The sequence below is a fragment of the Falco peregrinus genome, chromosome 11 (genome assembly GCF_023634155.1).
Source record: "Falco peregrinus isolate bFalPer1 chromosome 11, bFalPer1.pri, whole genome shotgun sequence".
Classification (NCBI taxonomy): domain Eukaryota; kingdom Metazoa; phylum Chordata; class Aves; order Falconiformes; family Falconidae; genus Falco; species Falco peregrinus.
The window spans coordinates 23481400-23508271 of record NC_073731.1 but is presented as its reverse complement, the minus strand read 5'-3'; the positions used below and the strand labels follow the sequence as shown (position 1 = coordinate 23508271).

Below are 26872 nucleotides of genomic sequence, written 5' to 3'. Positions count from 1 at the left end.
CCGTACAGCAAACTGGCCCTGTAAGTAACTGCATTTGTAAGTAATTCCAGGTTAAGCTTTACTGCCTGGTCAGTAAAAAGCCATTACTACTGGGGATACATTACACAACCAAGTGTCGAGCTTCACTCACAAGTTTTCTATCCCATACTGCTCACTCTACGTATTTATATTACTCCCCACTAAAATACTTTAAATGCAGCAGACCAATGTCTTCAAAACAAGAATACACAGTAACTGGAAAATCTCCCAATATTTTTTTGGACAAATACAAATTAACAGAGTGCCATTCCCAGCCAAGCAGCAGCCCTTTGTTACACCCCAAGAAGGAACCTCAGGAAGCTCAATATATACTTATGTTTTAATTAGGATGCTAAACTGTTTTCCAGGGAACAGTACAATCATTCCATGCAGATAAGATGCAGCAGTAAAGGGCAGATGAAAAAGGCAATAATAAAAAAATCCACAGAAACAACTCGAATTGATTACTCTAGAGAAGGATGAGGTTCAAGGAAATCAAGGAAGACAGCTGGAATGGTCTGGAGGAATTTGAAGTGTCAGTCCTGCTTAGGCTCAACAATCTTGAGACCCAGCCACAGGGGAGACAACGCTATACGTAATGACAGGCTCTTGTCTTAAGGGTCCCTCTCAGTAAAATACTGCTTACAGCAGCAATCCGGCAGCAGTGTCTTATGTAAGTAATATTGAAAGGAAGGAGAGCGCTCTGGGAGAGCTCTATCACAAAGATGCCAGCCCACACAATTTTCTGAGGATGGTGTCACCAGGCTTCGACGACTGTTTGGAACAAGTACTTTCTTTCACAAGATGATAGCAATGTACTGCAACACAAAGCAGGACAGCAAGCATTTGCCACTACAAGGAAACAAGACTGCTATATTCAAGTTGTTACTATTAAACACAAGCTTATCCTAGTTTTTTTAAGCCAAGCAGCATGACCTATTATCCAAATGAGGAATAGTACATTTTGGCCAATGTTAGTCCGACTACAGATTCAACCCTGCAGGCATTTTCTCTCTGCTCCCCCCCACCCTCAAGTGGCATTTCCTTTGTTTCACAAAGTCACTTCAACATAGTACAGCCTGTTTAGCAAAAGTGCTTCCTTCAGTTTTGTTGCCATGTTCCGACGTAGTCTGAGCTATGAGAACCTTATGCTATTGGCACATTTCAGAGTTATTTGAAGTAAAAGTCCACTTATGGTTTTTGCATCTCTTTGCACTCAATTTCCAAAAATCCTAGATGCTGCTTCACGTATCTCATTGCAAATTCCAAGGCAACACAAAAGCAGCTAAGTCAAACCAGAAAATGCAGGAGGAATGGAACAGCACAGTGCTTAAAACGATGCCTATTACAGTGTGTCGGGTCTGGCTGAGCCCCAGAGCAGCCCCACAGCACTGTGCTTTGTATGGGCAGCTAGAAAGGTGTTGAGAACACACCAGTGTTTTGGCTGCTGCTGAGCAGTGCCCACACAGCACCAAAGCTGTCTCTCTAACATTCCCCCCTCACCAGTAGGCTGGGGGTGGGCAAGATCTTGCAAAGGGACATAGCCGGGACAGCTGACCCAAACTGACCAAAGGGATATTCCATACCATAGAACATCATGCTCAGTATATAAACTGGGGGGAGCTGGCTGGGGGCTGGTGATGGCTGCTCGGGGATAAAAGCTAAGAGAAAGGAGAAGGAAGGGGGAGAATTAGTTATTTATGACATTTGTCTTCCAGAGAAAGCACTATACGTACTAAAGCTCTGCTTCCTGGGAAGAGGTCAAATATTGCCTGCTGATGGGAAGTAAAGAATAACAATATTTGTTTTCCTTTACTTCTGTATGCATGGCCTTTGCAATTGCTTTATTAAACTGCCTTTATCTTGATCCATAAGTTGTTGTGGTTTTTTTCCCCATCTTATTTTCTTTCCCCCTGTTCTGCTGAGGAGGGGAGTGATAGAGCAGCTTGCTGGGCACCTAGCATCCAGCCAAGGTTAGCCCACCACATACAGGAGTGCAGCTGCCATGCTAAATCTTCCCTACCTTTAAGATTTGTTCACCAGGGGCATAACAGGAGAATAGGCTTCAAGTATTCACAGTATTTACTCCCTAACAGATATTTCATATTCAACTGACGCACCATTCGTATTTATTTTTTTTAATACAATGGAACCTCCTTTTCTGTTGTGCTGATTATTATTATATAAAAGAGTTCTGTGAGTCACAACTAAAAGAACAGTACACAGCTGCATTAACTCATGCAAGACCTTTGCCCTTCCCCATCTTCACATCTGACTTGGTGTTTCCACTCATTCAAGCATGAAAAAAAGCAACAGCCCTTAACATAGCTGGAAATTGCCTGAGCATCTTTCAAGTAAGCTCTTCCTTTAAAGGCATATGGATCAAAACTTGAATTTGGTCATTTTGACTTTCATTAATGACCACATTAATTCTCATGCCTTCAACTATGGAGATACATCTAATAACAAATTATCTCAGCATTAAGCTTCAGAGAAAAGTGTCCACATAAGGAGACTGCTGTCATACTTTGTTAGCAGTATCCACTGCCAGAAGAAACAGACTTTACTGGCCTAATAGTGGTTATTCAAACACCAGGGATTAGACTGGAGTAAGTTCCTAATACCTAATATTGCCTCCCAAATTTGCCCTGTATTTGAACAACAGTGAGTCAGACAAGCCATCAGATTAGTACCAAGTAATATTTGCTTCTGAAAAAGCCACCTTGCTGTTTCTAAAGCCCCGCTAATTGTGTGTCCTTCAATACCAAGGTGTACAAGCAGCAATTCCTGTATGCTTAGGGCAGTACAGCTTGTCTTTTTCCTACCTAGACACCCACGTCATATAAAGAAGAAATTTTCATCTTTCAGATTCCATTTATGAACTACATGTGACAGAGAATTAAATCTTTTCATCGCCTCCATTAAAAATACAGCTTTAATAAGACACAGGAAAGAAAAGAGCAGAATCTCTCAGCATCTGTAGCTTTCCATCTCAGGAACTTAGTTCCTTTGTGCTATGGCCTAAACTCAAATGCAAGTCCAAGGAAAAGTTTAACTCTTAATTTGCATCTTGATACAAAAACTCAAACTGAACAGTAAGTGTTAGTAACTGTTCAGTAGACAGACTACTTTTGTATTCTCCATCTTTTTGATTTTGAGAAAGGATTCTTCTAGCATCACAGAGAAGAAATATGTTCTAATAGGTTGCTGTACCATAGCTTGTTTTGTCACTTTGTGAAAGCAAATACTGAACACCATGGATCATACATACCTCAAAATCAGATCACAGACTTCCTTCTCATTAAACACACACACGCAAAAAGAAACCAGTCAGTTATAGTTACCAATTTCACTGCCGCTACCACCATCTTGAATGCTCCATAAGATTATGCTACTCTCCGAGGCAACTGCAACCATCTTATCCTTGTCTCCATGAGGTCCTCCAACCACCTTAGCATTAAGAGCCACTCGCTCAATCGTCCAGTCCAGATAGGGACTTGTAAACACTTGCTGCCACCCAGATGACTCTTTGATTCTGGAAGGACAAAGGAAGGAACAGGGAGTAGAGGTTACAGATTCAGAAACAGACAACTCTACCTAAGCCTGAATCAACATGGATGACCCAGTCTTACAGGCTACGCCAGAGAACTTCATATTCCAGTAAAGCACTATAGTTTACAAGAGCTGCAGGTTGGTTTGTTGTTTTTTTTTTCCTTGAAGTCTGATACTGCATATTGTTTCAGTGTTTTGTGGCTACTAAAAGCCTGTGCTGGGCTTTTTCCTCATATAAGCACGTCTGATATAGAAGTCACCAGACCAATCCAAAAACTTGGGCTAAACAAGTGCTAGAGAACAAGGTTCAGCATAAGACTTTAGAAGAAATATCTATTTAAATTCCCAGAAGCAAGGTATCTTATATATCGTGTAAGACACCCAATCACGCTCTAGCATAAGGCTGTGCTATCTAGTCACATTTTCTATTTACGGTATACTGTACACAGGTAGTACTGAATTGACTATAAGCTTTATTTTTAGAGAAGCATTTGCCTGTGCAATTTTAAAGACTTACATGATGCCAGAAGAGCACAATTTATCCGATTTAATTTCAAGCAATAATTTAGATGCTTTGTGACTGAGCTAAAGCACACTAAATCTCAGCAGTCAAATTATATAAATGTTAACATGGAAAGCAAAAACATATCTAGTATCTTTTGCCATTGTTGCCATTCTTCCACTCCAACATTGCATCCTGCCTGGAGCTGAAGCATCACAGTTCACTGTGCTCTACCCATACAGCATGCACAAGCTGTAGTGAACTGACTTAAGAGCAGGACCGCAATAGCCATAAGCCTTTGAATGAAACCAAGACATTCTCACAAGCTTTATTATCAAATTTTCAAGACTTCTGTCACACCTCAAAGGAGAAAAAAAAAGAAAAAAAACCCCTCTCTTTAGGATGTCCTTTGCTGTAGTTTTTTACCAAAATAATTAAGTATTTAAATATTATCACTTACAAGCAGCCTAAAAGAAAGTCACAAAACCAAATATCTAAATACATTTCATTTCTTACTGCATGGGATTCACTGTCCACTACAAATTACCACTTACACTGAGAAATTATTCTGGCTAAAATTCAGATGCTGCCCTTACATTTAAACAGCAGTGACAAGAATTTTATAAATCATGTCATTATACTGCACTGCAGTAGCACCATATAAGCAAGCTCTATTTAAAACTGTAGGTAGAAGGAAGTAACTTTAAGAATATGTTGCCTTCTCAAACACCAGATATTCAAAAATGTCTGGGCAAATGCAGCTGCCAAGCCATAAAAATGAGAGATACTGAGATACAGCACAGAGGAGAAAACACTGTACCCAAAACTGTGTAAGAGCAGAATGGAGGAGGGAAAATTCCACCATTGTATTCCCAGTGTTCCTTCAAGCCCAATCACCCCCCGCCCGCCCCCCGTGCCCCCAGCCCCCCCCAAAAAAATATTCAAAACAAGACGAGACTGCTACCTTGAGTCACCATGAAGAAAAGCAGCATTTTAAATTGCCATGTTGACCCATGCCTCTTTCAGGAACCATTCAAGCCTGACAAGCTTCATCAAAAGCATCACTAATGACTTAAGTTCAGCAGTAACAAGTTTCATTAAGTAGATTACCAAGCAGGAAAGAGGCAGAATCTTTCACTTAAAAGTGAGGTAGCCCCCAAGGAAAACAGTCAGAGATAAAATCCTAAGGAAGGGACAATTAGCAAAAGACAATTGCAAATCATTGCCGCTTTCTCCAGTCAGACCACATTAAGCATAATTGAAAACAAGAACATTAAGTAGAGCAAGAAAAGCCACATTTAGTGCAAATTAAAGCAAAACAAATTATAGTGGTGAATACGAGAGACAAGGTAGATGTAATTGAAGTTACAAAGTTTAAGCAAGTAAATTAGTATTCTATATAGTGAAAAAGGTAGCAAACTATGGCTTCAACTTGGCAGTAACCAGAAAGAAGCCATCCACATTGCACTCTTTATTCTCCCTTCTGTTTCGGAACCACACTATGACAGCAGCACTAAGATTGTTTTTGGCAACAGCTCTTGTTAAAACATTACTTTTCAATGGAAAGACAGCCACCAATGAAATCCAGACTACCAGATGTGAACTAAAAGCAGCTTCTGTAATATGAAGGTGTTAGTTATCTTCACCTGATCTTAAAAAAAATAGCCAATATAGAAGACATTTAAAGATAATTTTCAGCCATCCAGGTGAAGGAACAAGTACTTAACAGTTCTGCTAAGGTAAAAAACCTGAAGTTTAAGACAAGGTACATCACTTATGTAACAAAAATCTATTATCTGTTTCAAGTTCTTCGATAGCCTAACTTCACAGACTGTCTTCAAATCCATACAGTAGGATGAAATTTTAAAATTATTCTTTCATTTAAAAGCCTGCTTTAGAACAGGCTTTTGAAGCAGTTAAATTAAAATCCATCACTTTTGCAACAGCATCAAGAATTGACAGCAGAGCAGCAAAATTTGAGTTCCTATCAAGCAGTTTATTTGCACATACAGAAGCAGCAACTTACATTTATAGGAGCAGACTGAATACATCTTATGTAGTGTCATTATAGAGTAAAGCAAACTTTGCTTTGCTCACAGCAAATTACAGGTTTTTTTTAAAAATTCCTGTTACCTGACAAGCAACTGTATTCATACCTGTAGCAAACAGCAAAATGGGCATAGGCAGCTACTATCCAATTGTGGTGGCCAGCTACTATTAGGACTTTCCGTGGGTCCACAGGAAATCCTAAAAAAACCAAAGCTGAAGTCAGTCAAGTGACAGGTATTAGAAGACAAGCAGAGACATCTGTAACAGGATAGAGCTGTCTGCTAAGATATGCAACAGACACTTTGACAATGCAGTTTCTCAAGAAACATTTTCAGCCGGATTCTAGTTAGCAATATTACTCCTCACAGTCCTTACAACTATTACAGTTCTTACATGTAAGCAAGACATTTCTCAGTCAATACAATGCAAATCGTTCATAAAGAGAAAGAGGCAAGCAAATTGGTAAAAATTTGAGGATTGTTATCAAATAAGAAGCAATGCTCTCTTTCGTAAAAGCTCTTTCCAAGTAGTTGGTGCAACCCTATATTGTTCCAGACTGTAAAACTGAAATTTCCGGTATGTCAGAATACCTATAGCTCCTCTGTTTCTTATCTAGTGAGAAGAGCATGCCCATTTCTGGTCTATAACTAGATTAGGTTTGGCAGAAGTGTGGGATGGCACTGGAATCAGTGGTTATGGTACTTCCCTGAGTTACCTCTCAGCATTGATATGCTAAAGAACTAACACCTAAGGATTACATCATCTTCGGCCTCATTTTCCCCAAGACTGCCATAACACAAAGAAGAATCAGCAATTCATATCCAAGGCTTATTTTTATGTTACCTGGATACAGATTCACCTTTTAACATACTCCAGATTTTCCTAACACTGCTACAATTTACACAGTTATAGCAGAAATATGACACTTCTAACAGCATCATTTTGCTTGCAAAGTCAAAAGCTGGAAAATTACCAAATTCAAGCCCATCTTATTTACAAATTTTTTAGAATTTTATATGGAAAGTACATAGTCAAACAACTGAAGACTATCTTTACTCTAAAAACCTGACTCTTGCAGGGCAAGAAACACACCAGGAGCAAGAAAAAGGCGCAAGAGCAGGAAGGAGGTCCTGAACAAAGACCAGACACTAGTCTGTCTGGTTTTTTTATCACATCTTTAGCAGTGCAAGGCATTTGTCTAAGGGGCCATACTAAGACTGCATGAAGAACTTTGATTTGCTTCTCAGCCTCATGTCTTGATTGTGCAGCAGTGAGCCTTAAATACCGTACAGGAAGTAGTGGTTAATTAAGTATTCAGCCATTTTAAGATAAGGCAAACATAGAATAACAGACTGAAACCAGAAATAGTCACTCAGGTTTTATTTCCCAGTGACAATCAGCTTTTCAATTTATTTTGGTTTTAAAACTGACATTCCTCACCCAGTCTGACTGTACCTTCCCCAGTACCAGCAAGTGTAGGCTGGACACCACCTCCATGAATCTCACTCTCAGAGCAGTTTTGACCAGTTCTAACATCAGTCAGCGGCCCAGCAGTGTTATTTATTTTACGATTGGGAATGCCTATAAAAGAAAAAGAGATGTTTTGTTCCGCTCCATAAACTTTAGTGATATAACAGATATTCACTTCCAAAACACAGGATTAATACTTCTGCATTTTGACCTAAAGTCTAATTCAACTGCTATAAGAATTCGGCAATATCGTAACACTGAAACAGAAAATGCTTTTGCTCTCTGTGTTGACATTCACAATTTAAGGAGCTATCTTCAAAAATCTTGTCAACGATTGGCTAGGTATCCCCTAGACTTCAGGTTAACACATGAACTGCATCCATCTCTAGAGAGAAGAAAAATCTAAGTACTCATATCGTTAAGATAAGGTCATTTGTGGCGATCTGTCATCTAGACACACGACACGTAACTGTACCGTCCAAAAGAAGAAAGCACTCCATGCTGGTAACATTTAACCGAAACATAGTTGAAGAACCCCTACTCGAGTCTACTACCAAACACAGCCTGCTTAGTAATAATGTGCCACAACTCCCTCCCTGCCCAGTACTCTAAACATGCCGTTTCATACAGCATACGGATAAAAGCCTTGCTTTTGAATCAGAACCATGTTTGATTCAACTGTTCATCTCAATCTTTCCATAAGAAAGCCTTCTCTGGACAGTTTAACCACCAATAGCCCCCACAGACTAAAGCAATAAGTGACCACAAGCAACATTATACCATGAATACAAAAATACCTGGAGGAGGCAGGTAGCCATGAAAAAGGACGCTCCCACAAGATGAGCGTTCCAGTTCTTCACATAGTAGCAATCTTCTTACTAAGGAGGAAAACAAGATATGACCACAGCTTTCACTTCCCCGGAAACATTACGTTATTTCAAATAACCTGCTGTAACAGTTTTGAAAATCTTCAGGGTCACAACTGTCCAGGAATTATTTATAAGTGGGTCATTACTACAGTAATAAACATGAGATGACTTCATATTTAAAAAGCAGGAGTTACCTAAAGGGGTGATTCCATAGAATTCAGCTTCATGCCTGAGAACATTAATACTGACTCCCCTAGAGAAAGAGAAAACACAACAGAAAACAAGGACAAAGTGAGTCAACACCCTGAATATTCATACTTGCATATAACTAGACACTGCACAACATGAACAAGGTACTAACTGGTTTACAGAATTACCACCAAATGCATTCAACATGCTGATGTTTGAGATTTCTAAGTGATCTTAATATTAATTACCATTCATTAAAATAAGGATCCAGAAACAATAAAGAAATACATTGCCAGAAGTGGTTAAAATTACAAGAATCCACTAACAAAACACAATGCTACCATTTCTGCCTCTACCATGCCGTACATAGACTCTAGACATGGCCCCAGATCTACCAGGGAGCAGAGTCATATACTAGGCACCCAACTAGAAGAGTAAACTAAAAAATCATCATTTGATAGTGTTCTAATGCATCTGATCAAATTAATTTTCACTTGAAATACTTAGAACTTCTTACCGTAAGTCCAATTCCTTTGTGCGAAGAAAATTTAAAATGGGTGCAAATGCCGCTGGATCTCGATCAATAAATATCTGCAAAGAAAAATTGCTGTACTTCAGCATTATATGGAACAACCGTCAACTAAAATGCTTTTTTATGCTGTGCACAGGAAAGAGGACTTGAAGATGAGGCAGTCGGCAGATGAACACAACCCAAAGTTTTTTGACCTCTGCTTTGCTCTCGTTATTCTTCTACCATCCACTAATTCAACATTCTTAAAAGACTTATATAAAAAAACCGCTGCAAATAAAGAACACGTTTATTAAGTGCCACCTAAGTTCTAGTCTCCACAAAGGTCAATGGGTGCCCTCAATTTCTATCATGTATTCAGGATGCGGTAAATGTAATAAGATATCAAGGTAAGTTAAAAAAAAAAAAAAAGTCTAAAATCAAGTCAATTACCATTACAACTACTTCTACACTTTTAGCAAAGTACTTGTGTGCTTTACTATCACTCAACCACATTGCTATAACTATAGTTTCCCATTTAAGAATATCATAAACACAGACTGAAACATCCATTTTGCTATCTGTATTTGCCAAGTTTCCATGTCCGGATTTACTCACCTACATATGCAATAGCTATCTAACGAAAATTACACCTCTCTCCGCAATACAGCAATTAGCAGTTTTTCTGTTCTTAAAAAAAAAAAAAAGTACAGTTGCTGCCTCCGCATTGTCTGTACAATGCAGAATGAGCACAAAAATATGCACATTATTCCAGTTTAATCTATCTTGGAATGAAGATGAGAATCAAGAAACCCACAGATGTCACCAATTTTCATGGAAGTTTACACTGACTCAGGCAGCGTAACTCCCACTAGCATCCACACTGAATAAACCTAACTGAAAGCATAACATTAAACTAATGAGTTATCAGTAGGTTTATTACTTACAGCACCAGTTTCGTCCTTCAGTGTTGAAATTCTTCCACTCAGCAAACTGCAACACAGGAAATCGTCATTAAGTGTCCCTCAGAAATGTACTACACAAATACAAGACATCAACACTCTCAATCAGTTTGCTCTTTTTGTGTAGTCAGTTGCATTTTCATAAAACAGAGCAGCTGAGCAAAGAAACCCGCCTTGGTAAGGCAGAATGCTCCGGAGGTGCAGGGTGAAGGATCTCTCCTGAACAAAGAGGCAGTGCGTGCACACCTAAGGAAAAGCTAAGAGCTGCATCATAAGGACCCTCAGATTCTCAAACAGACACAAGGCCTTAGCCTGAAAGGATGGAAAAGTTTTCCCAGGCACCCAGAGGGCTGCGTAGTTTGTTACAATCTAGTAAATCAGTAAAAGCTGCTTAAGTTAAAAGGAAGAGTAAACAATCCATTCTGCAAGGACTTCCGGGGCAAGAATGGGGTGGATGACTTTTTACACAATTCCACTTCAAAGTTTCTCTCCCATCAGATCAAAGTACTTTTGTTCCAGATCCATGGAAAATGCAATGCCAAAACTTTTTTTTTTTTTTTTTTTTTTTTACAGATAAGAAACACACTAACATCAACAGTTTTATTACAAGATTACATCTTAGTCTGGATGACAATTATCTCTGAAATTTTCCAGTACTGGATGACTTTCAGAAGAACCTCCTTAGATAGTCTATTTAGTATGAAGACTGGGGAATAGCATTAGACTTCCTCTTTGTGCCTTTCCTTCCCTGCCTCAAAGAAGGGGACATTTCCCTGGCACTCCATTCATCTAAACATTTCAGCAAACCAGGAGCAGATAACGCTGCCTGTCTACGTCGGCTGCCAGGCTTTTATTGGGAAAGAAATCTAGAGTACAAAACCTAAATGTAATGAAGCAAAATTGCCAGCCTTTAGGTCTTCTTTTAAGTGTTTAGGATTAACTGGGATGATAGAGGTACAGCAACTACAGCACAAAATTACTAGGGCACAAACAGTAGGCAGCACAACCTATAGAAGTAGTAATGGTAGAGACATAAAAGTTAGCAGAAGGGTGTTCAATAATTCAACAGCTCCTGTACCACAAGTTAAAACTCTCAAAACTTTTGAGTTAATTCAGGGTACAGCAATAACTCAAAAACCATAAAAGGCAGTGCTGCTGTGTATGGTCAATAAGATCACAAGTGGTAATATAGTAACAGACTTAGTGGCATCTCCCTTTCCTGTAGATTTGGAGCCTTATTTCCACAACATCTGAGAAGTGACAACTGTTCAGCACATATAAGCTGCCATAGCATCATTCAAGACAGAAGATGCCTTTTGGGTAACAGCTCATTTCAAATGAATCTGTCTCATTACTTGAAATAGGGGGGAAAGCATTAAGGAATAAAGACATTATTTATGGCAGAAATTAACAACTAAGAATATATATATATATTTTTTTAATGACTGTTAATTTGTCTTTGTTTCATGTGATGATATATTACAAATACCTTGAAAAAAAGGAGTCTGGGATCCACATCAGTGTTTGTCTTGAAGTGCTGAACCTAAGAAACCAAAGTTAACAAATTTAGAATCAGCTGTAAAATTGGAAGGAAGTCTGCTTTATCCAGATTCTTTGACTTCTCCCATAAAGCTGATATCAAACAGGTTTGGGGAGTTTAAGATCTGCGCATCTGTACAAAGTCAAAGAGGTTGCACATTATTTGCACAGATTGTCCTTAAGCATAAAGCAGGACTGCCCAGAGACCCTAAAGTGCCATTCTTTAAATGTTTATAACACACCATCCCAAACATCCCACATTTTCTGGTTCTCATACTTTGTCAACATTAATGCTTGACAAAACACACAAAAACAAACCAGAAAAATCACAGGCACACAAAAAACAGCCACTAAAATACAAGTTAATCGACAATGTGCTACTTTTGTCATTAACTGCATGTTACTCTTACTTAGGACTAAAAGGGTGCTACACTGTACGCTGCAAAAGACTACAATGAGCTTCAAGTTAATATTCTACAATAAATTTAAGTATTTGCCATTTTGCTATTTGGGTCCTCTTAGGGGCATCCAATAGCAGTAGCAGTTAAAAGAAAAAGTATTAACTCCAGATCATATTATGAAATAATACAAATTATAGTATTATTTCTGATGCCAGATGGTATTTTACATAATAAATAACTAAGAACTCTTTTATCCTTCTTCTGATTTTGATTTAACATGAAGAAAGAGAACTGGATTGGCAGCTTGGACAAGGAGGTCGTGCTCTGCCTCAGCTCTCTGACTGTACATATCCTCTAACTAGTACCATGAATAAGAAACCTTTGCTGACCTCTTCATTAATGGGAATCAAAAAAGGAAAGGCAGAAGTAAAATTCCATGGTAACTTTCTACATAGTAGAGGAATACATTACAAAATATTGTCTGAATAAAAGCACTTAACCATCGTTTATCCAGTTTTCACTGCTTGTATTTTCCAGTTTTAGAGAGAAAGATGTAAACAAAAAGTATTACTTTATACCCCTTAAGAGGCAGAAACACAAAGGCTATATGGAACTACCACTGTGCATAAGATGTGGATTGCGTAGCTGCTCGCTGCAAGCAAACAATGATAAATTTGTTCTTAGCAGAAAATCTACAGTGTAAGTGTTCTAAGCAGAAACATGCACAAAAAATTAGAGAATCAAAGTCGTTTGATATTTAAATGTAAAATGACTTCTAAGTATGTTTGCAGTTTTACACAGCTTTTATCATCAGTAATACAGATCACTACCCCTATGTACTTTTAAGAGTAAGGGATGGTTCAGAAGATGTTCCAGAAGAAGCCACCACACAACAAGGACATGAAAAGACCCACCAACCAATTCCATGTTTGTGTCCTTGCAACATTATCAGTGGGTTTAGATAGCACAAGCATTTTCTGTCTGTGACTTAGCACTGTGGTACCAGTTTAGTAAGCAATACCCCATATTAATGCATACTTTAAAACTTTTAATACCTATACATTAGTCTGTGTAAACAATGGGACAGAGTCCTCCTTTTCAGGATACAGAAAGAAGCTTAGCTAGCAAAATTTACGTGTGCATCTGCAGCTCCATGCAGTGGTCAGAAATACGTTGTATCAGGAAAATTAGGCAAACCCAGTGCAATCGCCTCAAATACCCTCAAGCAGGTGGCAGCCTACCCTTATTTTACAGAAAATAACAGGCAAATGGAAACATACACGCTAAGTGTCAGTTACAAAACAACCATTTTCGTAGTCTATTGCACTTGCAGCGTTATCTTATAACCAGAGGGAGATAAAGCGTCAAGAGAATTCACTACATTTGTTACAGTAATTTCTGTGAATGTTAACTTGCAAGAGGCTTGTGCTCCCAGCAAAGGAATCCACAGAAGCTGAGACCTGGAACTGTTGGAGCAACCATGCCCAACAGACAAGCTCTGGCAGTCCCAGGGAGCAGTGGTATCCTCGTGTCTGAACATGGAAAGCTGGGGACTTTGTACTAGTTGCTCAAAGTATAACTGCTGTCAGAGACAGAGGAGAATGCCAATTTCCTCTTCTCATACAACCCTACAAACAAACCTGTTTCAGGTTTCTAGTAAGGGTAACAGGAACTAAAGAGAAGAAAATGTGTATAGTATCCCACACTCCCTCATTTGCTGTCCAGATAACTCACTCCACCAGCAGCTTTGAGTAACCTGCCCTTTGCAAGCTGAAAAACCTGCCTCAGATAATTTTTTTCACAGAATATAAGCACTACATGAGAAGCTGAACTTGCAAAAGACCAAAACCTCTTACACTGAGGTACTAGTGTACATTGTCTCTCTATTAAAAGGGGAATGTCCATGCACGCATTTCTTACTCCTCACATCCAAATTATATCCATTGACCAGAATCTAGACCTTCGACCAGAAATGAAATATATACAAATGTTAAGTTTACCTTATTCTTCATACTTTTTTGTGTAGGGAAGCCCTCTGCGGATGTGCATTTCTTCCCCAGTTTATGCCCTGTATATGCCCTGATTCATGCTGTTCTCTGCAGATGCGTGTAATAAGACCTATTTAAAATTATGAGACTGAAGCATCTTTGCAATTCCACTTGTAACAAAAACCTAGAAGATGAACTGGCCTTAATTTCAGAGGCAGAGTTCACTGAAGAACCTTATTCAGTATAACACAAAATTTGGTCCAAGCCAACGTCAAAATTATCCTGAAAGCACCATTATAGTTGAAGTTTTGCATAGGCAAGTTACAAGCTGTTTTTCTCTGGGCTGAGCCAGGTTCTTAATGTCTTCTCATAAAACAGAAATTCTGCATCGATTTTTATGGCACCCTCCTTTAAAAAAGGCTGCAGCATACAATTTAGTTATAAGAACAAGTTCATCTTCAGGGTAATGCAAGAAAATTCCTAAAATAGTAGCAGTAGTTCCTACTACTTATAGCTGGTTTCACGTCGCACACAGGCTCGGGAAGACACACCAGTTTCCACTAGCTATGGCAATCCAAACGATTTCACGCCTGAGCATGTCAACAGGAACATTTGCACTATTTATTACACAGATCCTGACCACAGCTGCCCCAGTTCTCTCCCTCAGCCTGCCAAAATGTCTACGCATGCCATCTTCCATGCCTCCAGCGTACATCTGAACACAATACAGCTCTTTATTCTGGCTGACAGCAGCAGCAGCACACCAACCTCTTCACTACCTCCGTCTCTGAGGCTGCCAGACAGACCGGTCACTGGCAGCCCAGGGGTCTCTCCTGAAGCAGCAGTACACCCCCAGAGCTCGCAAGCACATACGTAGATACCCCCGAGGCTGCAGCTGCAGGGGGGCACCCCGCGGGCCCGCCACCCACCCTCCGTTCTGCCGCCAGGTGCCCGCCGGCCCCCTCCCCTGCAGCGCGCCAGGGACCCCGACCGGGCCCTCCCGGAGGCAGCGCCGGGCCTGCAGCACCACGGCCGCGTCCCACCGCCGCCCGCCCGCACGGAGCGGCTGACGGGCCGGGCCGGCCCAGCCCCGGGCACGGCCGGGCAGCGCCTCCCTTCGGGCACGGCCCCGGCAGGGACCTCCCCGCTTCAGCGGTCCCCTCCGCTTCGCTGCCCTGCGGTCCGCGCCGGCCACCTCCCGCCGCCCCGCGGGACCGCAGCGGCCCCGCCGGCTGGACCCGGGGCCTGGCCCCTCCGCTCGGCGGCCTCCGCAGCCTCGCTCACCTGGTGCCGCCCACGTTGAGCTGGATGATCTCCCCGCTCCCGGCGCCAGCGAAGCCTCCGCCGTTCCCCGCCATCTTCCCCGCCGCCTGCTCCAGCCGGCGCCCGCCGCCGCCTCCCGCCGCCGCCGGAACCTCGGGGTCGAGAGCAGCAGCGGCGGGGCAAGGCGGAGGCGGCGGCGGGGAGGGAGGAGGCGGGGGATCAGCCAGCGGGCCCGCGAAGCCCTCTGCGGCTGCCGACGGCCCGGGCAGGGTCAGCGCCCGGCCAGACCGCGGCCCCGCCGGCGCCCCGCCGCTCAGGCCCGGCCAGGCCGCGCCGCCTCCCCGCTCCGAGCGGAAAATGCCATGGCAACGCGACAGCACCTGCGGGAGGGCGGCCGGCGCGGGCCAAAACACCCCGGACCCTTCGCGGAACGAGGCCGGCTGCGAGGAGGCGGGGACCCCCCGGCGGCGGCAGCAGCGGCGGCGGCGGGAGTTGGTCAACACCCCCCGGGGGAAGGGGCGCGCCCGGAAGGGGCCGTGTGCGGCCGGGTGGCGCGGCGGGGCGGGCCGGCGGCGCGGCGGGGCCGGGCTGGGCAGGTGAGCGGGGCGGGGCGGCCGCCAGGGGTGAGGCGGGGCGGGCCCGGCCCGGGCTGTGCTGCGCGGCCCCGGCTGCGGCGCCGCACCTGGAGCAGAAGGAGCCCGAGGGCGGAGGTCGTGCCCGCTGCGCTGTTGGGCGCGGGCGGCAGCTGCCGATGACGCCCCCCGGTGCCAGCGACCCCCGCGGACTACGGGGCCGCAGCCAGCGCGGCCCCGGGGCTGGGCCTGCCGCCCGCGGGCGGGCCGGGCCGGGCACTGCGCGCCGCCGGTGGGCGCTGGCGGCCGGCACCGACCCGGAACATTCCCTGGAAATGCGGCGGGAAGGCGGCGGCCGCACAGTGGGGTTCAAAGCGTGGGCTGCAGCCCACTGTCGTTAATCAAATTCTCCACAGATTAAAGAGAAAAAATAGTAGATGCTACAGATGTGAGGCCGCAGTGCGGTTTGAGGAAGAAATCTGTCACAGCAAGTGAGAGAAAACTGCCGAAATACGTGACACTGTGGCTAGCAAAGGAAGTCATAAAATCGTGGTTTAAAGTTGTGAGGGTAGGCTTGATGATTAATTTCTCCCCTCAAACAAGGAGAGGAATGAGCAAATATGAGCCCACTATTTTTAAGTGAAATTTTCCTAGAGACTGAAAACCCACCCAGCAGATCCACGCCCTGTTTAAACCTAATGTTTTTCTGCAAGGACACACGGATAGAGCTGAAGCATGCTCAAAAATTGTATTTTGAAAATGCTGGGAGAGTTCTGGGACTAGCCTAGGAACAAACTGCTTGAAGTTACCTGGCCACTCCCTCGCTCACTTACCTTGGAAATTCAAGTTTTATACCTCTAGTCGTATCACAGAGCCAAACTGACCAGAGCTATGAAGATACCTTTGCCAGGCAGGGAAATACTTGGGAGAAATTAATTCACTATCACAAGGCCCTCTTGCTACCACAGAGAACCATGCAGCCATTTGGGGCTTCTTGGGCTAATTGGCTAACCAGCACAGTTATTAAGCTTCGGCAGGGAGCTCATGAATACTTCTATAATGTGTCCTGTATGTTGGTGCAGACGCTTCTACAGTATCTTCTCCCTACAGCCTAAGGTGTAAAGAAAATTTAAAAGCAGCTGAATGTGTCACCAAGCCCTAGACCTTCAGGCCTTTCTGTACACTTTGTAGTCTGGCTGTAGTTTGAGTTTCTTTTTGGACTCAAGAAGAGCCGCACTTTAAGATTTCTTCTGAGTTGTCTTCTGCTTCCCTGGAGTAAACAATAGGAAATAAAAAACGTTCAGGTGTACTGTCAGGGAGAGAAGGAAATTGAACTTCCTCTCCCATGTCCTGGGGCAATCTTCTAACTATTAAAGTATTGGATAAGAGTGGGACAGCCTATTTCTTTTCTTGTATTTGGAAGGAAGACCGCCACTCCCTACTTTGACCCATCAGCTTTTAAAAGAAAAATTTAAGACAGAGAGGGCTTGAGGCTGTGGATCATGCTTGGAAACCATACCACTGTGGAAAGAATCTGTGCAGAAGACCTGCACCTGTCCTCAGTGTTTCCTATGGGTCGAGTGGCTGCTCATTCAGGCAGTTGACTGAAAGATCACTTTCTGCATGCCTAATTCAATCATGTTTCATAAGGCGTCTAATAGCTTAGGTAGTCAAGGACTATAAATTGCGGAGTGACTGGCCACATGTGTTAAAGAAATGGCACTGTAACCATTGTGTATACAAATGCTTCTGTGGCCCAGCTTGCTTATATCTCTTGAAAAATATCTTAGGCTTCTAAATCACGTTTGCCACTGTTGTGGTGTAACCCCAGCTGGCAGCTAAGTACTATGGAGCCACTCACCAACTCCCCCACCCCGATGGGATGGGGAGGAGAATGAGAAAAAGGTGAAAGTTGTGGGTTGAGATAAAAACAGTTTAGTAACTGAAACAAAGTAAAATTCAATAATAACAACAATTGTAATGAAAAGGAGAGAGAAAGAGAGAGGAATAAAACCCAAGGGAAAAAACCCTCAAGTGATGCACAATGCAGTTGCTCACCGTCCACTGACAGATGCCCAGACAGTCCCTGAGCAGCAATCAGCAGCCCCCGGCCAGCTCCCCCCGGTTTGTATACTGAACATGACATTCTATGGTATGGAGTATCCCTTTGGCTAGCTCTGGTCAGCTGTCCTGGCTCTGCTCCCTCCCTGCTTCTTGTCCACTTGCTCACTGGCAGAGCATGGGAAACTGAAAAGTCCTTGATTGAGTGTAAGCACTACTTAGTAACAACTAAAACATCGGTGTGTTATCAACATCATTCTCATATTAAATCCAAAATTCATAATTGTACCATCTATTAAGAAGAGAATTAACTCTATCCCAGCTGAAACCAGGACAGCCTCACAATGCCTAAATAACATTAAATTTAAGATTTGCTGCCTCTTAAATAAAACGTAAACACATTGGCATTTTTATTTGATTCATGAAAATCACTCCAGGAAGATGTGAGACAATCAGCTGTGCATTGATCCGTTCTGTAACAGCTGCAGTCCTCAAACACTTCCACTAGATGCCTCTATTGTTTTTGAAGTAAACTTCCAAAATGTAATTCCTGTTGAGTCTAACCATTTAAGGCATATTCTCAAGGCTATTTCTCTTGATGTCACAATTAAAGTACACCATTTGCAATAATAAAAAAAAATAAATCCCAAGCTCATTTCAAACCACACATCGCATCAGTGTTATACAATATTAATATAGAAAGCAACTTTGTGTTGCTAGTTTGTATGATGTTTTTATTAATTCAATTAAAAAAAAACCTGTCAGAAAAGTGTTACCTGTGGCACTATGCAAAAAATTAGTCATCAGAATTAAATATACATGCTTCTGAGTGATGATTGTATGGTTTAGGAAATAAGGAGGCACATGCAACAGATTATTGGTTATGCAGTGGGGCACATTGTCATTTGATGTGTTTAATTGCAATAATCCAAGGTAAGAGTACAAGGAAGGGTTTCTTACTCACTCTTTTCCGCTTGCGTATGAGTACAGTTTTCTTGTGGAACATCCTGTTTTCTGGCCAAGAAGCTAATTATTCCATTCAAAAGAAGGCAAATTTTGCTCTATAAATTGCGTTCAAGAGACACCTCCCAATGGTATGATTGCCCTTAAGCTACTTAAAATACAATTTTAGGTAGGGATTGCTACTCTTTGGCATGTTTGCCAGGTACCTGTTTTGCAAAATTATTAACTGAGAAACAATTTGGCTCCCAGGCAGCCAAAGGAAGTTAGGTAATAAATTCCTTCTCTGCCTCCTCAGCAGCTCCATAGTGAGGGATATTTTGCTCCACCCTGGACAGGCTCCCTTCTGATCACTTACACCAACGCTAAGTACAGTGCAGCAGTCTGTGCAATACTACAGAGTGGCTGGATACCAATTCCTGAGATATATTTTTAGCTGTTTATATCAAGCCTAAGTCAGACTTTTTTCTTCTTTTTATTTTTCATAGCATCCAGTTTGGAAAACCAATTAAGTGCTTTGGAAGTGAAGAAGCATTTAATTTTGGTGATGATATAACATGTTACATTATTATTGTCTGTGAGCCCATTTTAAAGTAAAAGGCACTTTGCATATTTGAGGGGAGGGGGAGTCTCTCAGCAATTTAAAGTCCCCATCAGTTTGTTTAGCTGTTTTCTCACAAAATGTGAGAACTTTGTGGCAGGGATCTTGTCTCTGTATCTTGGAGCCTCACCGATACAGCCACTCTGGGAAATAATACTATGAGTCACTAGGACCAATAGTGCATGCTCAGTTTTCCCCCAGCTTTGCTTACAGTTACTTAGCTTGAAGGGTCTGAAGTTTGAAGGTACTCACTTAATAGCTGAAGTCCAATAAAGAGTACTGGAATAACTTGAAATAGGCCACAGGGGAGGGAAGAAGCTCATGGGACTAGGTGGAGTATGCATTTCTTCGTTCCTGAACATATGGTTGTTGCTTGCAAATTGGGAAACAACCTTCCTTTTCAGCTCCAGAAGCAGTGCTGCACAGTGGGTGGCTACCAAGGATGTTCCCTTTACCCAGAGCAGCTCCACCCCGCAGCCAAATAAAAGGGATGTTGGTAGAAATGTCTATAAAGGCCTTTTTTCCCCCTCTTAAAATACAATGAAGGGAAAGGATACAATAGACGCAGAATCAAGTCAAAAGCAGCTTCCTAAAAGGGGAGGAAAGATTCTGCAACATCCTGTAAAGAACTGTGTATCCAAGTCTGCTGAATCCCTGGAAAATTCTTAAAACTTTCATTTTCAGAAAATAAGTCTTAAAATCTTAGTGTTTAACAAGTCTGGGGGAGATTACTATTATGCTCCAGCATAGCATTTGTTCTCAGTTACCAAGCGTGGGATGTCCTCTAGTCCTGCTGCAGGACTCTGCTGAGTTCTGCTCCCTGGAGGGCTGCCAGGACAGTGTGCCACCCAAAAGCTTTTCTTTCAGAGTTTCTGCAGTTGGTTTTTTTCCCTGCTAAAACGAGAAAAAAAAAAAATATCCAAATCTACTATCTTTTTGGAAAGTTACTCCTCCTCATCCCAATCCTCTAGACAAATTTAAGATGAAAATAAGTGTTAAAAGAATCACAACCCAACAATTTTTAGTATATCCCAGCAGAGCTGGGTGAGACAAGAGCCAGCAGAAGTACAATAAATGTGCGTGTTATTTTGCTAGTACGTGCTGTGTCCACAGCGTGGGGCTGTTTGCTAGTGCATGTCTGTTGTCAAAGCCTGGGCTTTTTTGCATTCAGCACAGTGGAAGAATGCCACTGCTGCAGACTGCAGTTTGGTTTGAAAATCCCTTGAGTTTGTGTGCAATGTATGCATTTGTGCTCATCATTATTTAAGTCATTCAGCTAAAGTTGTCTATATTTCTGTATTGAGTCAGGTTCTGTTTATGAACTGGATGTAGCTAGTAACCAAATTATCTTCCCTAAGACTGCAATCCATCCCAGAGAAGCGAAGCTAGGTTGTAGTGAGTTAGCACAGCTCCATTTATGTTGGACTGCTGTGTAAGCAGGCTGAAGGTCCAATAAATAGCTGGATATACTGTCAGGCATGAAATAATAAAGGCATGAAATTGCAAAGGCACAGGTTGTAACATTTATCAGAAAAATTACTTCATTTATATCTTTTCTTCATTTCTCGAAGACTGTTCATCAGTCTGGGTTGTTTGTAAGAGTCATTGAATAAAGAGCATGCAGATTAGAAAAGACTTTCTTAAAGATAAGAAAAAACCACAAATCCTGAAATAATTTTCAAAAAAAAAAAATTATTCTCAATTATTTTGTTCTCTTTATCCTCCTTCTGACATTTTCCAGCCCATCAATGTTGATGATGCTCAAGCATTGTAATGCTTACTTTATGGTTCCTTATTTCAATTACAGCCATGAAAGGGTTAGAGACCAGAACTTTATATTCTGTACATGGAGTCAATACTGGAACACCCAAAAGTTTTTTTACTTCTGTGAGCCCAAAGGGCAACTGATATGGGGCCTGACCTTCAGTGTAGCACCGGCAAAATAACCCCACGTAACACCTCCTTCCTCAGTTTGACTCTTACCCTATGTTTGTAATACCAGAGCTGGATGTCTTTCTGAATGGTCAGCGACAAAGATTCAAATCCATTGCATAAGAAGGTGACCTGTCTAGGATTTAGTTACCTGGGTAAAAATTCATGCCATCTCTGCCATGCGATCTTGTCTACCTTCATTTTACAGCCATCAGTTTGCCTTCTAATGAAGAAATGTTGAAGTGCCTTCTTCACATAGGTATTTGTGGACAGCTCTACTTGACTGCTCTTTGACAGCTGAAGTCTCATACCATACAACAGCATGAGGCAGCCTGCTTTTTCAAAATAGTTTGTTACGGATTGGTTTTCAGCGCTGGCTTGGGCTGCAGGAACAGAAACCTGGTAATTCATATATCCATATGACTTCAATATATGTCTCTCAAATGAGCCCTGAAAACTGTAATAAGGGTGAGAGAGGATGAAAGCTCCTTTCAGCTCATTTCTTCTAAAGTCTTAAGTAAATGCACTTTATACACACAGGAAATTACAGTTGTATAAACTGTACAGTTAGCTAAACTGGCGATGAGAGGATATCCAACAAAAATGTCCTATTTGAAGTCCTGTTACTAGTTACTTTTGTTTTAAGAGAACATGGAGTACTTGTCTGTATAAACAGCTAGGAGCAACCCATGTTCCTAGGAATCCTTCCAGCTTTATCTACTGTACACTTATCAAATCGATGAGTACTTAAACCCACATATATAGAATGCTCACCTGTGTGCAAGGTGCCGTGAACTTACCTTGCTTCATTTGCGGCAACGAGTCCAAAACTCTGCTGCATCCATTTTTAATCACTGATGTTTTGAAACTACCCATATTTATGTGAAAATCTTGGTGAAGCTTTTAGCAGTTCAAAATACACATGTAAACACAGATACTGACCTGTTCTTCTTCACTGGTAATTATTTTAAACAGTAACGTGTTACATTAGATCCTTATTGGAGTAAGTGACTGCCAACACTTAGCAAAACATATGGGTATGTACATAAAATTCTTGCTTGGTTCTAGATAGGTATGTAAAAACTCATTTTAGCAAATATTATGTTTACAATACTTCGTAATAGCTCAGCAAGTGCCTGAAATTTTTGTCTGTGGAGAGGAAGACTGCTCTCCTCTATTTTGTCCAAAAGTTGTTGGAGGAGCATCACTTGCACTCCCTATACATCTTTTCATATAAGCTTTTGAATTATGTTGGCTGCTACCTGCATATTCTGCTTTTCCTTGAGTAAGTGAACATGCTTAACTTTATTTCCTTTTTCAAAGGCATGTTCAGCAATGAGCTCGTTGATTTATATCTCTGTAGTAGAATAAACTTCTTCCAAAAGGCAAGTTAAGCCATGTTTTACCATAAGCAGTCTGAGTAGTTACTAGAGCAGTGCAATGCAGCCAGGACATACTAGTGAGCTAGCATACAGCTGGCGTGTTACCTGCTGATATACGGACTGGATGAGCAGGCAGTGAGGTGGACTGAAAACTGGCTGAATGGCTGAGCCTGGAGGGTGGTGATCAGCGGCATGAAGTCTATTTGGAGGCAAGTAACTAGCTGTGTACCCCAGGGGTCAGTACTGGGCCCAGTCACGTTTAACATCTTCATTAATGATCTGGATGATGGGGCAGCATGTATCCTCAGCAAGCTTGGAGATGACACAAAACTGGGAGGAGTGGCTCATATCTCAGAGGCTCATGCTGCCATCCACAGGGACCTTCAACGGGCTGAAGAAATGGACTGACAGGAACAGCATGAAGTTCAACAATGAGAATTGCAAACTCCTGTACCAGGGGAAGAACAATCCCAGGTACAAGTATGTGCTGGAGGCCGCCCAGCTGGAAAGCAGCTTGGCAGAAAAGGCCCTGAGGGTCCTGGTGGACACCACGTTGAACGTCAGCCAACAATATGCTCTTGCCACAAAGAAGACTAATGGTATCCTGGGCTGCATTAGGAGGAATGTTTAAGATGATTAAGGGACTGGAGCATCTCTCTTACAAAGAAAGGCTAAGAGAGCTGACACCGTTTAGCCTAGTACAGAGAAGGCTCAGGGGGATCTTTTCAATGTTCCTAAATACCTGAAGGGAGGATGCACAGAGAATGGAGACAGGCTGTTCTCAGTGGTGCCTAGTGACAACACCAGAGACCACGGACAAACTGAAACATGGGAGGTTCCCTCTGAACATCAACTTTTTTACTTTGAGGGCGACTGAACGCTAGCACAGGTTGCCCAGAGTGATGGTGGTCTTCATCCTTGAGGTATTCAAAAGTCATCTGGGCATGCCCTTGGCAACCAGCACTAGGTGGCCCTGCTTGAGCAGAGGGGCTGGAGCAGATGACCTCCAGAGGTCCCTTCCCACCTCAACCACTCCGATTCTGTGAATGTGGCTGTGTATTTTAAGAATGACTTTTGCCTTTCAAACCACAGAGAAACATGGTTTCAGAACTGTCTGTGGTGGCTGGTGGTTTTCCTTCTTATCCTCTTCAATAATACATCTTCCTTACCCACATTTTATGTTCTTTGAGCTTAAATCGTGAGGTTTAAGTCATACTGAATCTAGCAAAACCTTCCGTACAACTAACTGGTGAATGTGGCTTTTTCTGTAGCAACCAATTGATGTACAGTATCTGTAATTTCATGTCACCAGACTCTGTTCCTTGCAGGATGGTGTTCCCCAATTGCTTATCATATTGCTGGTCTTCAGGCATTTAGGCTGAAATTTCCCAAGTTGTGTTTCTTCTGTAGGCTCTCTTTGAAAACTGAAAACACTGAAAACTGTTCTGGATATCTAAAAATAGAAGGCAATATGTCATTTTAAAGCTGCTGACAATTCTTGGGTTTACTTGAAATTTTTAAGCAGGACTTCAAATTTGGCAAGACAACAGATCATCTCCTTTTGGGGGAATACAGGCTTTGTCAGAAATCTTATGAATAGTCACTGAAATTTGACCAAGCTATTAGCATCTGAAAACTTCAATCACAGCTGTTCAAAAGCAACATAAACTTTTAAAGCATAGTCTAAGAAACATCTCTTACAACAATTTTCGAATGTATAAACATCTTTAACATGTTATGAATGGACCAATAGATTATTTTTTTTTAAATAAATCTTTACTGATAAAGCAGCTATCCCTTTCTTCCTCCTGAAATAATGTTAAGAGTCTTCCAGGGAGGCAGCTGGGAAGCAGAAGTTAGGCCAGTAGATGTAGGGAGACAGAGACTTGATCCCCAGCTGCTGCTTCCAAACTGGTCTGAGTGGTCTGTAAGAAGCAGAAAGACCCAGAGCCAGAGGGGGAAGAGCCAGACTTTCACAGGTCACCTGGAAAACTCTTTGATGGTTTTATCTTTCCCTTATTCTCTCTGTTCTCATCTTCATTGATGAGGATTTCTAGTGGTGGGGCTCCATTTATTGTGTGATGCCATTTTCTTTGTGTCTCAATTCCCACAGTCGGATAGCAGAAACTTCTGTTATTTTGGTATAGGTCACTAGCAGTACATCCAACAAGAAGAAAATTTTAAAATGTCAGATCCAATTCTAATGGTATATAAAATAAAAGATGACACTGCATTATTTTCACACCTTGCCAGAACACTTTCTTCTTACCACAGAAGCAATTAATGTTGCATCATCCTTCTTTTCATATTACTGTCACAGTGCTTGACTTGGGAAAGGAAAGGTAATTTTCAGTTTTCTATATTAAAGTCACACACACACACATGAAATCTTATTCCTGAAAAAATATTCTAATTTTGAATAAAACTTCTTAAATCTCTGAGGCCAGAAATGAATAAAAATGAAACCATTTGTCGCTTAATGAAATAGACTAATTACAGTGAAGGTTGCTAATATATTTTTTTTCTCCTATATTTTTTGAAAAAAGAAATCCCTCTCTAGAAATGCTGCAAAGACAAAAAAAAGATCTTCAATGTATTGGTATATTTCAACTTTGCAAAGCAGAACTAAGATTTCTGTTCAAAAATCTATTAAAACATTATCTTAGCTAATATTCCTAGAGGGACAGAAAATACAGACTCTGGAGGATTTTTCATTATACAAAGTCTCCAGCCACGGCCCAAACCGAGACCATTACTGTCATTTCACATTTCTATCAATTAGTGTTCTATCCTTACCTTGCATACTGCTTTTCTTCTTGTCATCAGATATTGAAATAGAAATGTGAAAGGTTTCCTTGCGAGTATGGGTTGAGGAAGGAGCGGGAGCAATTTAGAGGAGGTGTTTGAGGGAATGGGATGTGAGAGAACAGTGGACGTCACATTTTGGAGAAAGCATAGCACTTAATATTGAAAGATGTTTGGCTTAAGTCTGTATTTAAAAAAAGAATGAGTGAGGGGATCTTTCAAACTTCGGTGATAGTAATAAGAATACAAAACCATAAATTAGCAGGTAGAATAAAACATGACTTGTCATTTGCAGTCAGCGAACCAAGTGAAAGTGCATTAGTAATATAGTGATTAAGAACAGGCAAAAGACTTTTCATTTTTTAGTCAGTCTTCTGCTTTTAAACAGGATTAGCCAAGTATATGCATTATGAAAATACTCATAGTTACACTACATGTTTATTACCATCAAAATGTCACCTCATGGTCCTAAGAAACACATCATTTTGTTGTTTAATATTTCTGCTGCAGGATTTCTGAGTTGTTCTATGACAGTTTTAATGTTGGACATTGGAGAAGGAAGTCATGGAACCGACGTAAAAGGGGCTGACTTTCAAAGGGTGGGTACATTGCTGTTTCTGAAGTTGTTTTGAAACTATCTACACCTGAAAATCCGAATATTAAGGCACACAAATTAAGTAGTCATTTTCAAAAATGATGGCTGTAAAGTCCAATATCCTTTAGCAGTCCCTTGAGTCAGAGTTAATAGAGTTCTAGCTATGGATTTTTTGCACCCATGTTGGCAAAGAAATGCTATATAATTACATATTACATAGCTGATTGATGGTGGCTTCATGAGCCACACAAAAGGATAATGAGCCATTTCTTTAATAAGAAGTGTTTAATGAGTGATGTTTCTACTTATCCCTTTCTCACTTTAAATGGATACTTTAGCTTTATATCTCTGATTTCCTACATTTCCAGAAAAATACTTCATGTATTAGACCACACATACCAATTTATGAATCACTGGCTTTTCTGGTTTTCCTTAATTGTTATTTTAATAAAACAAATCGTGAAGAGCCAATCAACAACACGTCAGATAAAATGCCAGTAGCAGCTTGCTAGGAGTGAAATACCAGCAGTGCAGTTTCATTCCAGGCTTCTTCATAGAATGGTGTTGCCTTAGTGCAATTTAGTAGTCTATTCCCATTTAAATGGAATTCTCACCTGATACAGAAAAAGCTTAATTTTAAAATGCTGTAAAGTA

General features: G+C 41.5%; 1 protein-coding gene across 2 annotated transcripts in view; it reads right to left on the bottom strand.

The window, feature by feature from the left end:
* KCTD3 (potassium channel tetramerization domain containing 3) overlaps nt 1–15846 on the bottom strand; it is a 28440-nt gene extending 12594 nt beyond the window's left edge. Inside the window, exons 1-9 of one of the 2 annotated variants that reach the window (XM_055816429.1) lie at nt 15332–15846; nt 11609–11662; nt 10105–10150; nt 9167–9240; nt 8655–8713; nt 8389–8469; nt 7577–7702; nt 6229–6319; nt 3363–3553 (exon numbers count right to left, since the gene is read on the bottom strand). In XM_055816429.1, the coding sequence (XP_055672404.1) occupies nt 3363–3553; nt 6229–6319; nt 7577–7702; nt 8389–8469; nt 8655–8713; nt 9167–9240; nt 10105–10150; nt 11609–11662; nt 15332–15405 (796 nt within the window). In that variant the 5' untranslated portion in view covers nt 15406–15846. Of the gene's footprint in view, nt 1–3362; nt 3554–6228; nt 6320–7561; nt 7703–8388; nt 8470–8654; nt 8714–9166; nt 9241–10104; nt 10151–11608; nt 11663–15331 lie in introns of both variants that reach the window. The other variant, XM_055816428.1, reaches the window with a different exon arrangement.
* Nucleotides 15847–26872: the final 11026 nt, after the last annotated feature.